The 12,263-nt window shown below is 47.4% G+C and overlaps 2 protein-coding genes across 18 annotated transcripts in view; both read left to right on the plus strand.

Moving 5' to 3' along the window:
* The window catches only part of si:ch211-285f17.1 (sickle tail protein homolog), a 72,684-nt gene extending 62,354 nt beyond the window's left edge, over positions 1-10,330 (plus strand). For 12 of the 17 annotated variants that reach the window (XM_057012376.1, XM_057012373.1, XM_057012375.1 and 9 more), the window contains 13 exons: positions 182-321; positions 432-607; positions 1,820-1,950; positions 2,136-2,283; positions 2,808-3,309; positions 3,411-3,600; positions 3,675-3,970; positions 4,065-4,220; positions 4,436-4,558; positions 5,461-5,541; positions 5,641-7,146; positions 7,751-7,882; positions 8,765-10,330. In XM_057012376.1, coding sequence (XP_056868356.1) covers positions 182-321; positions 432-607; positions 1,820-1,950; positions 2,136-2,283; positions 2,808-3,309; positions 3,411-3,600; positions 3,675-3,970; positions 4,065-4,220; positions 4,436-4,558; positions 5,461-5,541; positions 5,641-7,146; positions 7,751-7,882; positions 8,765-9,304 — 4,121 coding nt within the window. In that variant the 3' untranslated portion in view covers positions 9,305-10,330. Of the gene's footprint in view, positions 1-181; positions 322-431; positions 608-1,819; positions 1,951-2,135; positions 2,284-2,807; positions 3,310-3,410; positions 3,601-3,674; positions 3,971-4,064; positions 4,221-4,435; positions 4,559-5,460; positions 5,542-5,640; positions 8,232-8,764 lie in introns of those variants that run through there. The other 5 variants (XM_057012378.1, XM_057012374.1, XM_057012390.1 and 2 more) reach the window with 5 other exon arrangements.
* Positions 10,331-10,344: 14 nt separating this feature from the next.
* On the plus strand, positions 10,345-12,011 carry si:dkey-96n2.3 (uracil nucleotide/cysteinyl leukotriene receptor). The gene is made up of 2 exons (XM_057012414.1): positions 10,345-10,474; positions 10,892-12,011. Exon 2 carries the CDS (start codon positions 10,910-10,912, stop codon positions 11,792-11,794), a length of 885 nt encoding a protein of 294 aa, XP_056868394.1. The 5' UTR covers positions 10,345-10,474; positions 10,892-10,909; the 3' UTR covers positions 11,795-12,011.
* Positions 12,012-12,263: the final 252 nt, after the last annotated feature.

Raw genomic sequence — 12,263 nt, forward strand, 5'->3', positions numbered from 1 at the left:
GCGTTGGAGCCTTTATTACTGAACTTTAAAGAACACTAAGCCAGACCATATGTGTGCTGATAGAGGAAATATGGCTGCAGATTTGGTCCAGCACGTGCATGTAAATCACAATTAGGCTGTTCCTGGTGTTTCTGTAACAACTGTAGAATGCATATTAAACAGGCGTCTGCTTTCCTGCCAGGCGGTTCCCCGATCCTGGCTCCCAAGACCAACCCGGGCCCTAAAGGCACAAGCTCGGCTCCTCTGAGAGTCAACCTCCTGCAGTTCAGGAAGAACGTTTCTGACCTCAGGATGCAGCTCCATCAAATGAGACAGATTCAGGCAAGACCCGCTTCTCCGTGACTGCACTTTAGAGCGTGTCGGTACCTTTTGCAGCTCTGTATTGGGGTCCTCTGGTCACACTAATGCCTGATTCCTGCTGTCCCCCTCAGCTCCAGAACCAGGAGGCGCTGCGAGTCCAGCTGAAGCGCGCAGAGCAGGAAATCAGCGGTAAACTGGCAGAGGCCATGCGGGGTCTGGAAGACCCCGTTCAGAGGCAGAGAGCTGTGGTAGAGGAGGACCGGCACAAGTATTTGAGCCTGGAGGAGCATGTTCTCGCACAGCTCAGGTAAGAATCGGTGGATTCGGTTACCTGCGTTTATGATTGGATTATTGTGTGGGATTTCTGCTCTTTTCACGGAGCCTGGCGCAGAGGAGATAAAGTACAGCCGGCGCCCGTGCGTTTAAGGAAAGGTGCTTCCGTTTATAGGAAATCCCCAATTTTTTTTATCACCACACCTAAGCTTTTCACTCAAGTCTGACAAGCCAACACCCACCAAATCCTACAGATTCATGCAGCCAAACAAGCAGCCGCGGCTCAGAAACAACAATGGCAGCAAACTTACTCCTGGTCTTATACGGAGTAGCAGCTTGCATGTTTACAGGCTGTTTTGAGCATGTAATAAAGTGATTTTGCAACTTTTCTTCCTCGATTTGAAGGCAAACCAGTTGAAGTCGGTGGGCTAAAATGACCTTTGACCTCAGAATCCAGGCGCAGTTTGAATTTGTGAGTCGTCTAAATGAACTCATTTGGATCTGCAAGAGAAGATCATATCTCCAAAAGAAGGAGGATTCATACTTTGCGCTAGAGCCGCTGCGTGTGTCAGAAACACTTTATCAGAGCGTTTCAATGACAAGCAAAATATGGAAATGAACTTTATCTATTTCTGTTTGTGGGAGGCGCTGCCTTTCTCCTGAGCTGGAATTCCCCGTCTTCATTCCTAACAGAGAAGGGCAAAACATTTAAGACATTGAACCCCTCTTGCCTTTTTCACTGTATCTAGGGCACTTCTTTAATCATAATAAAGAGAATATTATCATTTGACACATCACCATATGGAGGAGATGGATTTGTTGTCGTGCACTTGGCTGCCTGTGATTTGCGAGCAAAGGGAGCAGCTCCCATGTGTATAAGCCAGCAGTGAATGTGCAAATAAATGTGGTTGAGGTTGAGATCTAATCTAATATAGACGCGGAAAAAATGGGCTGCATGGTTGAAATATTTATGGTAAGACTTAATTATGGGACATTTCTTTTTTTGATGTGTCAAAGTCTAATCTCTTTTCAAGTTCTGTGCCACTGCAAGCTTTATGAAAACGACTGAACTCTGCCCCCTGGTGGCTGTGAGGAGTAGAGCGAAATCTCGATTCTGTAAAACTTTGTTCTAAGAATGAAAAGTACTCATATTTTCACCATAATTCACCATAATTTTCTATTATATTCTACTAATGTTATTAGGATTGTTTGTGAAAGCATTGGATTTTCATCTTTGTGTCTGCAGTGAGTTGGAGCAGTATGTAGTCACGCTGCAGAAAGACTCAGCCACAACTAACAGAGCAGTGACCCTGAAGGACGTGGAGGAAGGGGCCGTAACACTGAGGAAGGTGGGAGAGTCTCTGGCGGGGCTAAAAGGTGAGACAGTAAAAAGTTATCCTATACTGGGAACCATAATACTCCACCTATTGCAGCAAAAAGCATTGATCACGTACAAATATTCTACTGTCCTGTCAACGGCTCGCATATTTTAACTATAACTATTTGAAATGTTAGTTTGGTCAGAAATGCTGTGCTTGAAATGATGGCTGGGTCTTTCTCAGGAGAGTTTCCAGCCCTGCAAACCCGAATGCGCGCTGTGCTCAGGGTGGAAGTGGAGGCTGTAAAGTTCCTGAAGGAGGAGCCTCATAAACTGGACAGCATGCTGAAACGGGTGAAGAGCCTGACGGACACACTCGGCAGCCTGAGAAGGTAGACCGATACAGTCGAGATAATGTAAAGGGCCACGCTGGTGTATGAGACTCGGAGATGATAACAGAAAGCACTCCAGCAGAGTGTGAGATTGAACCTTTGATTACACTGCCAGGCCTTCATCGCAGTGATGAGGTCATTCTGCGTGGACAGGGGAGTGTGGCGTGCGTCGCCTTCCCTCGACCGAGGAGCGAATTCATTTCGAGGACACTTCACAGCCTCATTTCCATTTTAATGTGTCACAGACATTCAACTTTTCTCTCACTCTTGCCACTTAAAACACAGTACATATTTTTTTTAATGACTGTTAATTAGCAGCTGCTAATATGAACAAAATCCTAATTCCTTTTGAAAACTGCCTTTTTCAAATTCTGCCAACTTTAAAGGCGCACAGCACCATCTAGTGGCTGTTTCTCGACTGTGCCGTTATTATAATATATTCTAATAATAATTATCTCTAGTTTTAATTTATTTTTAAACCATTTCAGCATTATTGTATTGTATGCTGTTCCCCCTTCTTGCAGATGTGCTACTGAGGGATCTCAGAAAGGCCCTGATCTGGTTGCTAATGTACCAGTAAGCCACAGCCCTTCACCCTCAGCACCATCCAGTGAATCCCCTGGGAATCCCCTGCCAGTATCAACCCAGCCCGGCCCCACGTCAGCCCCCCTCGAACCGCAGAGTTCCACCATTAAATCAGAGGTGATGCCCTCCTCCCCGGTGGTGATCCATCACGTTCAGAGCTCTCCGGTCCACATTCAGCAGTCCCAGCAGTCTGCAGCCTTGACCGTTCGGTCCAGCCCGCCGCTGACCCCGAGCCCCACGAACGCACCGAGTCCCAACCCCGGTAAAAGCCAAGGCCGCGAGTCTCCCAAGACAGCAGCTGTTGATCCTGCAAGTCCTGCACAATGCAAGAAAACACGGAGGAACTCGGCGAATAATGGAAATGGGACCAAGCAGGATCTTGTGATAGAAGAGCTCCAGAACTCCCCAGACAAGAGCAAGAAAAGAGTTATGTCCATAGAGGTATGATATTTTGACCTGCTCTGGTCACAGGAGTGAATTCTACTTCCCCCTATTATAATTAGAAAACACGTTACTAACTGTGTGTTCTTTTAATATTTTAGGCAGCAGAGAAGGAGTGGGACGAGAAGAGGCAGAACATGGGTCATTATGATGGGAAAGAGTTTGAGAAGATCTTGGAAGAGGCTCAGGCCAACATGATGAAGGGTATTCCCAGTCTGGAGGTTGAAGGCCGCTCAGCAGGAGCTCCGGCTGCTGCAGAACAAGCTAGCACGCAGGACTCAGCAGAGTCAGGTACAAATCAAAAAGCCCAAAATCAAAGGACTGAAACGCAGTCTGAGTCTTGGTGCTATATCGGTTGTTTTTAGGCACTGAAAAGCCCCAGACGGAGCCTCCGTCTGACACATCATCCAAGAAGGGGCCTGAGAAATTCCCAAAGCCCGTGCTGGAGAAGCCAGCCAAACCTGTGCTGGAGAGACCCTCCAGGAGTGTCCCCAGGCCGTCACCTGCCGACAGCCTGAGCAAACAAGAGTGCGAAAAGCCCAACAAGTCCCCGCCGCCGCCACCTCCGAGGAAAATCTTCCCCGGCTCCGGCTCAGGCATGACCACTACGCGCTCCGGGGAGGTGGTCTACATCAACAGGAAAGAGTCGGTCTCCTCTCAGGTCGGTCTCCGGTGATTTGTCCGAAGGATTCTTGTCAATATTCTACCTCTGCGATCGGGGGGGAAAATGCCTTTCCTTTAATAAATCCTAACAGGAAGGCGACGACGATGCCTCACCCCCCACTCCCAAAGCGAAGCCCACCAAGGTTCCGCCAGAGACCAAGCCGAAGCCGGCCACCCCTCCCCCCGTGGTGTCCTCAGCCGCTGGAGAAGAGGAGGATGACGGGGACAAGATCATGGCGGAGCTCCAGGTTAGACAAGCACCGACACACATACACACGAAGCCCCCAAAGGTGTAACTTTGTCCAAATGTAACACTCTCCATATGGTCACCACCTTGCCAACTTCCCAACCCCCCCTATGTCACGTTCACTGTCCGTGAGACAAAGAAGGAAGACAATCGAGCCGCCTCTGGCCTCAAAAGCCTTTTCCTCCTTTCGCCCATCGCCTTCTCTCCGCTGTTCAGGTGTTCCAGAAGTGCGCGGTGAAGGAGGCGGGGGTAGAAAACTCAGTAGAACCCACCACTCGCGTTGAACCGCAAATCAGAGAGCTCAGATCAGGGTCCTCATTGCCCCTCAAAGAGAAAAAGGTAAAACCTGCATCCTCCTACAGCCACCGCGCTAACCGCCTGCCTCTTCCGACTGCCTGACCCCGTCCCCGGCTGTGACCTAACAACAGCCGCTGCCCCCTTGCTTTGAGAGAAACCCTTTAACAGCTGCCTGAAAAACAAAACAAAACAAAGCACCTTTCCTCTGCTGCCTCCGTTTCCTTCCCTCCTGTCGTGCTGCTGGACTCCACAGCTCGACACTTTCCGGATTAAGTCTGCACGACACCAAGTCTCTGAAAAGATCTCTCTTCACTGGATCGGGGTGTTTTAATGGCTTTCCTTTTCCCAAATCAATAAAGACTTCGGCACTGTTTTAACAGCCAGATCTCTTGTCTTTCTTCAATCACGCGGTTTTGTTCGGACTCGCTGCACAATTGCGCTTTCATTAAACAACTAATTCCGGTAAAAGTCTTTCTCGACACAACCGGTTTTTGCAGACTTGGTTCGCTAGGGGTCGCTCTGACCACTTTGCATGCTCTTCACCGCTCATGTTTCACTGAGGGATCGCTGTCCTCTTTCTCTTCGCTTCCCCAGCCTTAACCTTTTCATAACCAGCACGACCCTGTACATTTAAATATTAAATAACAATCACATGTAATGCAATTTAAAATTTTGACTTTTTTTTTACAGCTGGGTCTGGTGTTACTATTGTACAGTAATATTCTAGCTAATTTTGACAGGGATGCTAAAGCTAATTAAAAGTCGATTTAATCTTAAAGAATTTTAAGTAATGAGATCAAAATAAACATGAAAGGGGAAAAAGGGACAAATTTAGAGTTTAACATCGTCGTTACGGCAATGATATGTCTAAACTTTCAGTTGGTTTGCAGCAGCTTTACACACCGGTTGCAGGGTAATAGTGTTCCCTCCGTACGCTGTTCTAGCAGGGTTCAGAACCCAGTCGGGAGGATAAAGAACCAGTCACTGATGAAAACGGAAATACTACTGTACGGCAGAGCCAGGGGGTGTGTATCACTCTGATTTATCTCTTTACTTTGATATTTGATGTCTAATTTAAGCTCTCCATTCGGCGGATGTGAAACGCCTACGTCTTCTTCCCTCAGATCATTTACTATGTGACTGGCCAGATTCCTAAAGAGCAGCCGCCAGCGCTGGGATCGGAGGAAACCCCCGAACGCCGAGAGCCCGCCCAGACTTCATCACAGGTGTCAAATGTCACTTTTAATGACAATTCTCCAAGCCAGCAGCAGCAGCAGCAGCAGCCGCCACTGTCTCCGCCCCCCAAATCACCTCCGCCCATATCACCTAAACCCACCGGACTCAAAGGGTTCAAACTTCCCAGGAAACATCTGAAGCGTTCCGGGTCCTTGAAGACCAGTGCGGAAATGGAGAAGGGAGAAATCCTCAACAAGATTAACACTGAAAAGAAGGGCAGAGTCATCCAGATGCAGCTCTCCCCTAAAACCATCATGCCAGAGCCTGCACCAGTTTCAGCCACCACTGCTGGCACAGAGGTGTCCAAACCCCGCCTCCCTCCACTGAAAGTGCCTAAAAGTGAAGAGATGGTCCCCAAATCTCCCCCTGAGGGTGATGACGAGGCCAGCCTGAGTCCTGATTTACCTGGAGAAGAGGCGCCTCCTCCTCCCGATAACATAGCCTTCATGATCACCAACACCAAAGTTCAGGCCTTGTCCTGTGGTGAGTACCAGGAACTGGTCAATGCCAAGAAAGGCAGGGTCCAGACGGTCACCGTTGGAAGTGCCTCCCCCACCCGGGGGGACCCGGCAGACCCCAACGTGCCGCAGGACAACGGCGCGAACAAAAAGCCGGTCATAATCATTTTCGATGAGCCCATGGACATCCGCTCAGCCTACAAGCGCCTCTCCACCATCTTCGAATGCGAGGAGGAGCTGGACAGGATGCTGTCGGAGGAGCGCATCGAGGAGGAGAGCGAGGAGTCCGACACCGACCGGACGGGCGGACCGCAGGGGAAACCTGGAGAAATGGTTGTGGTGGACGGGAAGAGGGTTGGTCCCTCGCAGGCAGCTTCGGACCGTGCCAGCGTGTCATCCTCGTCTTCCTCTTCCAACTCCGACAGCGGCGTGAACTTGGAGTCCTCCGGTGACGCCAAACAGGACGGGAAGAAGAAGTTCAAGTTTAAGTTCCCCAAAAAGCAGCTGGCGGCGCTGACACAGGCGATCCGTACCGGAACCAAGTCGGGGAAGAAGACCCTACAGGTGGTCGTCTATGAAGACGAGGAGGAATACGATGGTACGATCAGGCAGCACAAAGAGGCCAAGAGATTTGAAATCGCGACTTCGAAGCCCACCGTGGACACCCCCAAGGCGCCAGGCCCGTCAGCACTAAACAGACAGAACTCCGACTCCGTCTGTAGGACAAACGAGATCCGTAAAAACACCTACAAGACCCTGGACAGCCTGGAGCAGACCATCAAACAACTGGAAACCACTATCAGCGAGATGGGGCCTCGCTCGCCGGTCGAGCGGGCCGTCGCAGAGGAACCCAAAGCAGAGAATGGGAAAAGTTCAGAAGGAGCGGGGGTGAGGAGGTCCTCCTCTCTCCCCAAGTCCAGAGTATCAGGCCCAAAGGTACCCAGCAAACATTCCTTCCAGAGGAAGATTAAACCTCAGCTCCTTCCTCGCCCTGTAGTCATCCCTACTACTACTACCACCACTCCCACTATCCCCAGTGCCCCCAGCACTGTGCAGCAGGTCTCTCTCTAGCTCCTCTTGGAGGCTTTGGGTCTTTTCCGTGCTACTTTCACCCCCAATCCTAACCACTGAGATCACCAAATAATCCCCTCTGCAGGTGCTTGGAAGTGTTGGGGACGTCTCCGCTGGGTGAAATCATGGCGACATGATTGTTAGGGGGCACTTTCTCGGGTTCCCAGCTACAGTCCTCCTCTTTCAGCCGGTTGCTAAAACTCTGATGTTTTCGGCAAGCGGCCCATTCATCATCAAGGACCCCCTTCCCCCCCATGATGATTAGGCTCTGAGGCCTCTGATTGCATGTCCTTCTGTGTACACTCTGTTTCGGGTCTGACAGAGGTGCATGACACTCTCACTGTTAAATCAGCTGTTAAGCCAGGACCTTTCAGTGCCTTGATTTTTCATACTTTCTACAATGGTGTGTGTCTTCTCTCCCCTTCCTTTTGTTTTATTTCTTTGTTTTTTCGTTTGGATCCCCTTGCAGAATGCCAGTGTTGCTTCCCCCACTAGTCGGATGCCCGTCCCTTTGTCTGCGAAGGCCAGGCAGGCGCCGGGTACTACTGACAAAGCAGGAAAACAGCAAAAACTGCAGGATGCTCAAAGGCAGTTCCGACAGGTAGTTTTACTCTAGGGCCTCAACAGAGACTACAGGGGGAGATAAAAAAAAACCACACACACACACGCAGGGAGTGAAAATATCAGGCATGTAATGTGGGGAAGATGACCGATGCTGTGGGATTTAAAGTGTTTATGAGAAAATGAACGTCGCCGCGGCGAAGACTGTGGCTCTGAAGGCATGTTTGACTCTTGACTGTTACCCCCATAACATCACTGTACTGTATGCTTCTGCATGTCCACACTGCTCACGGTCTTCTCTGTGTTGGTGACTAAAGTTTAAAAAAAAAAAAAAATTGGAACAATGGAGTCCCCGCCCTGTGGTCACACGTTGTCAGCACGTCTCCGGTTTCCATCACGGCTCGGTTCCCAGTCCTCAGGACGCTTCACGTTAAGCTGACTGACATTTTCAGCTGCGCACCTTCGCTGCTCACAACCCCCCCACCCCCCCCCCGCTTAATGCCGACGCTGCCGCAAAGCTCCCTAATGCTAATTGATCCCCGCTCCCTCGGTGCGGGTTGGCCCATGTTGCCCCTGCCTGCTCTCACTCCTCTAACCAGTTTCTGTCCACGCTCTGGATCCTGTTTCTTTTCTGCTCTTGTCTGTTCACAAGGCCGTCTAACGCGCCCCCCCACCCTGCCACACCGTCTCTCGCTCACGTTTCTGTCGTTTGCTGTGTCTTTTCGCTTCTCCGCTCATTTTGGGTGTCTCTTATTTGTGTCTTTAGCAGTATTTCATTGTGTAATCGTAGCGTGTTTCTGTGTGTTAACATACAGGGTTTTGTTTTGGTTTTTTTGTGCAGTTTCTTTAACCTCATCTCCTTTTATATGTGTTTGATTTTCTTTGTGACAACCAGTATCTTTGTTGGCATCTCTGTTCGCAGGCTAACGGAAGTGCTAAAAGAGTGGGAGGGGATCATAAAACTTCTTCCCCTACTGTTCCCGTTTCTAAAATCCCTGCTTTTTATCCTAGCTCTACTAAAAGCAGCTCCCAGTCTGTACAAAACTCAGATGCTACTAATCCTATTAATACTTCCTCTTCCTCCTCCTCCTCCTCCTCTGTGACAAAGTCCTCTCACACCCCTCGTTCCAGCTCCCTGCCCTCCTCCCACATCCCCTCCCTGTCTAACGGATCCCTCAAACTCCCCACGCCCCTCCAGCACAGCGGTAAAGCTCTCTCGTTTTCCTCACAGACTCAGAACGGTCGAGTGCACTGCTCCTCTTCATTCTCCTCCTCCTCCTCCTCCTCCTCCTCTTCCACCTCCTCCTCCTCCCCCTCCCCTCTGTCGCCCACACCTTTGGGCCAAGGTGGAAAGAGCATCCGCACCATTCACACCCCCAGCTTCACCAGCTACAGGTCGCACAACGGCAGCAGCGGCAAATCCTGCATCCCAACAGCCACAGCAGCTAAGGACGCTGCCTAGCTCCCACATTTGCCCCTCTTGCAGGTACACCTGGTCATTTAAAAAAATATTACTATTGCTTTTGATGTGTTTTTGAATGTTTTTCTTTATTACGCGGTGCACTCCCACGATTCGTTTTATTTTCCATTCGACACTGGCATTTTCACACCGTTTGCGCGTTCATCTCTGAAATAACAGTATGTGGTGTTCCGGTTTTCTTTTATTTCTTGAAGGTAGATGTTCTGACAAAAAACTTTTATAATGGAACTAAAAAAAAAAAAAGATTACAATGTAGTTTTACCACTTTGTAGTGGAGGACCGGTGACGTTTAAGATCTATTTTTCTTGCTGTAGCTTCGAATAGGGAATATAGAGTTGATGTACAATCACAAAGTACCATGTAAAAAGTGTTTTATTTTTCAAACCAGATGTTAAATAACCATAGTATATTTAATCTTCTATATTTCTTATGTTCAGAGGCATTCAGCGCAGCCCCTGTAAATGCCTTTTATCGGCGTCAACGCAAAGTTCGCACGCATTTTAGAGGGGATTCATGGTTAAGTTCTATTTTCTATGAGTATTTTGTCACCCGGATGAAGTGTCATTTTATTTTACAGCTCTTTAAAGGTTTGGATTGATTTAGTGTGCCTATTTGCCAAAGTTGTTGTATAACTTACTTCAGGCCTAACCCAGTCACAGGTTTTAGGGGATCTTTCATGCGTGTAGGCAAGTTTGTTAAGTTAATGTGTTGTTGTCTAAATATAAACTGTACTAAAAAAGTGATGAGTCCTATGTGTACATAGATGCTTCTAATAAAAGAATAAGTAGTTTTTTTTAACATGCCAAAGTCTGTTTGTATGCATGCCTTTCAAATCCTTTAGGAGAGTGGTGTAAAAGAAGAGTTCTGTTTGCACAAATCCGATTCTTGTAAATATCTGGTTTCTCTCGGTTTTTATTTTGTAAAGCTTTAAATCATGCTCTAAAAGATGTGGTGAAGACAAAACTGTGTTGGAGTAGCAAAAATAAAGATTTGCATGCTTTTACTTCACGGTGCCTCTGTGGTTTTTTTGTTTTTGTCCTATTTCTGTTAGTTCCTGTTGAGATGAATGTGGGTGTGAATAAAGATGCACAGTTTACAGCTCTCATTGTCTACTCCAGCTACTGACCTGGCACCGTGTTGCTGCAATTACGGGTAAGAAATCAACATCACATGTCATATTTTGGGATTTATTTTAGTTTTTGAACAATTTTTAGGGATCAGCGAGCTTAAAAGCTGATTGCCAAATCAAAGATGTGTCGCAGGAGCTGTCTAAAAACTCTTGGCAGCAGATTTTTGTTATTAAATTATTTTTTGAATAATTTAAATTACTCCACTGCTTCAGTGCACTATTTTCCCTTTTTTTACACTTGTTTTTAAATTTAAGTCTAAATTTAGTTTCACACCTTAAAATCACACTTTCAAGGCTATTTCCTCTTTTACACCGGCTTTACCACCAGGCCGATCACTCACTCATCAGGCTGACCATTTAGTTTCAGTATGACATTCAGTAACATGATTAATAATGTGTCAGATCTGCTGTTGTAGTTACTTTCAACTCTTCTACATCAGGCTGACAATCCTGGAAAAATGAACATCACCGAGGAGGAATTTGACTCCCACAGCGGGAATATGATATATTCTACATTTTACACCCTGATTTTCGTCTTAGCCGTGCCTGGAAACACCTTGGCCCTCTGGACCTTCTATCACCACGACAGCACGTCGCCATCTGACATCTTCCTGCGGCAACTCGCCATCGCAGACATCTTCTACATCCTTATTTTGCCGATGCGGATAGTTTACCACCTCTCTGACGGCCACTGGCCTTTCGGAAAAATTGTCTGCCGACTAGCAGGTTTCCTCTTCTACCTGAACATGTACTGCAGCTTGTACCTGATGAGCTTCATCAGCCTGGACAGGTGTTTAGCTGTGGTGCTGCCTATAAAATCCCAGTCAGTTCGAAAATCTGTGTACGCAAAGGTGGTCTCGATCGTGCTCTGGGTGGTAGTTGTGGTCGGTATGAGTCCTAAGCTTATCTCTGGGGAAAATGTGTCCATCAACTCTACTGGCACCTGTTATCATCTTTACTTGGAGAAGACGTCACCGATGGCTCTGCTTTCCACTCTAGTTGCGTTCATCATCCCTCTCGCCACTATAGCGGTCTCCTACATACTGATTCTGGTGAAACTCAGGATGATTAAGCAGCAGACGGTGAAAGACAAAGCTAAGGCAATGATCATCCTCATCATGATGAACTTCCTCTTTGCATTTGTGCCGTACCATGTGAGCAGAGTTATGTACATCACCAACCACATGCAGGGCCACATGACCGCCGCAAGACAAGTGCTGCTGGGAAGGGCCAACCGGGTCACATCTGCACTCACCTGCGTCAGTGCGATACTGGATCCTGTGATGTATTTCTTCATGAACCGTGGTTACAGGGAAAAACTGCTTCAGTTGATAGTCAAATAAAGACAAGCTGGTCAATAAGGAACATAATCAAAACCATTTTTACTCATGCTGTTACTATATTACCGTGTTGTTTTAATTTCTGACTGTGATAGCTGTAAAATTGCAATTGCATGTGGTGTTAAGCTTTTCAATATATTGACTTATAATGTAAATGTGTTTTCAGCCAGGGTGCAACAATATTAATGAGTGGCAATAAAACTTTCTTTCATGCTCCCTATTTATTTTAAGGTACATAATTATTAGAATGAAATCTGACCCTTGAGCAGCTTTACTTGCCAACATACTTGGGTCTGAAAATTTTACTCATTACAGCAGAAACAAGAATGTAATTTCTCCACCTCTTGTGACTTTCTTTGAGCTCAAAGGTCAAAGTCCCTCCAGAACACAGAATATCACAAAAATATAAAAATATTTAAAATACCTATTCCTTTTTAAAAAACGATTTAAGCTCACCCTTTTTGACACGTGT

This window comes from Takifugu flavidus, chromosome 17 (assembly GCF_003711565.1).
Source record: "Takifugu flavidus isolate HTHZ2018 chromosome 17, ASM371156v2, whole genome shotgun sequence".
In the NCBI taxonomy this organism is placed as follows: domain Eukaryota; kingdom Metazoa; phylum Chordata; class Actinopteri; order Tetraodontiformes; family Tetraodontidae; genus Takifugu; species Takifugu flavidus.

What these genes read in the sequence shown, in the direction of transcription:
- si:dkey-96n2.3 (XM_057012414.1), top strand. Translation starts at nt 10,910, where the DNA reads ATGAACATCACCGAGGAGGAATTTGACTCCCACAGCGGGAATATGATA.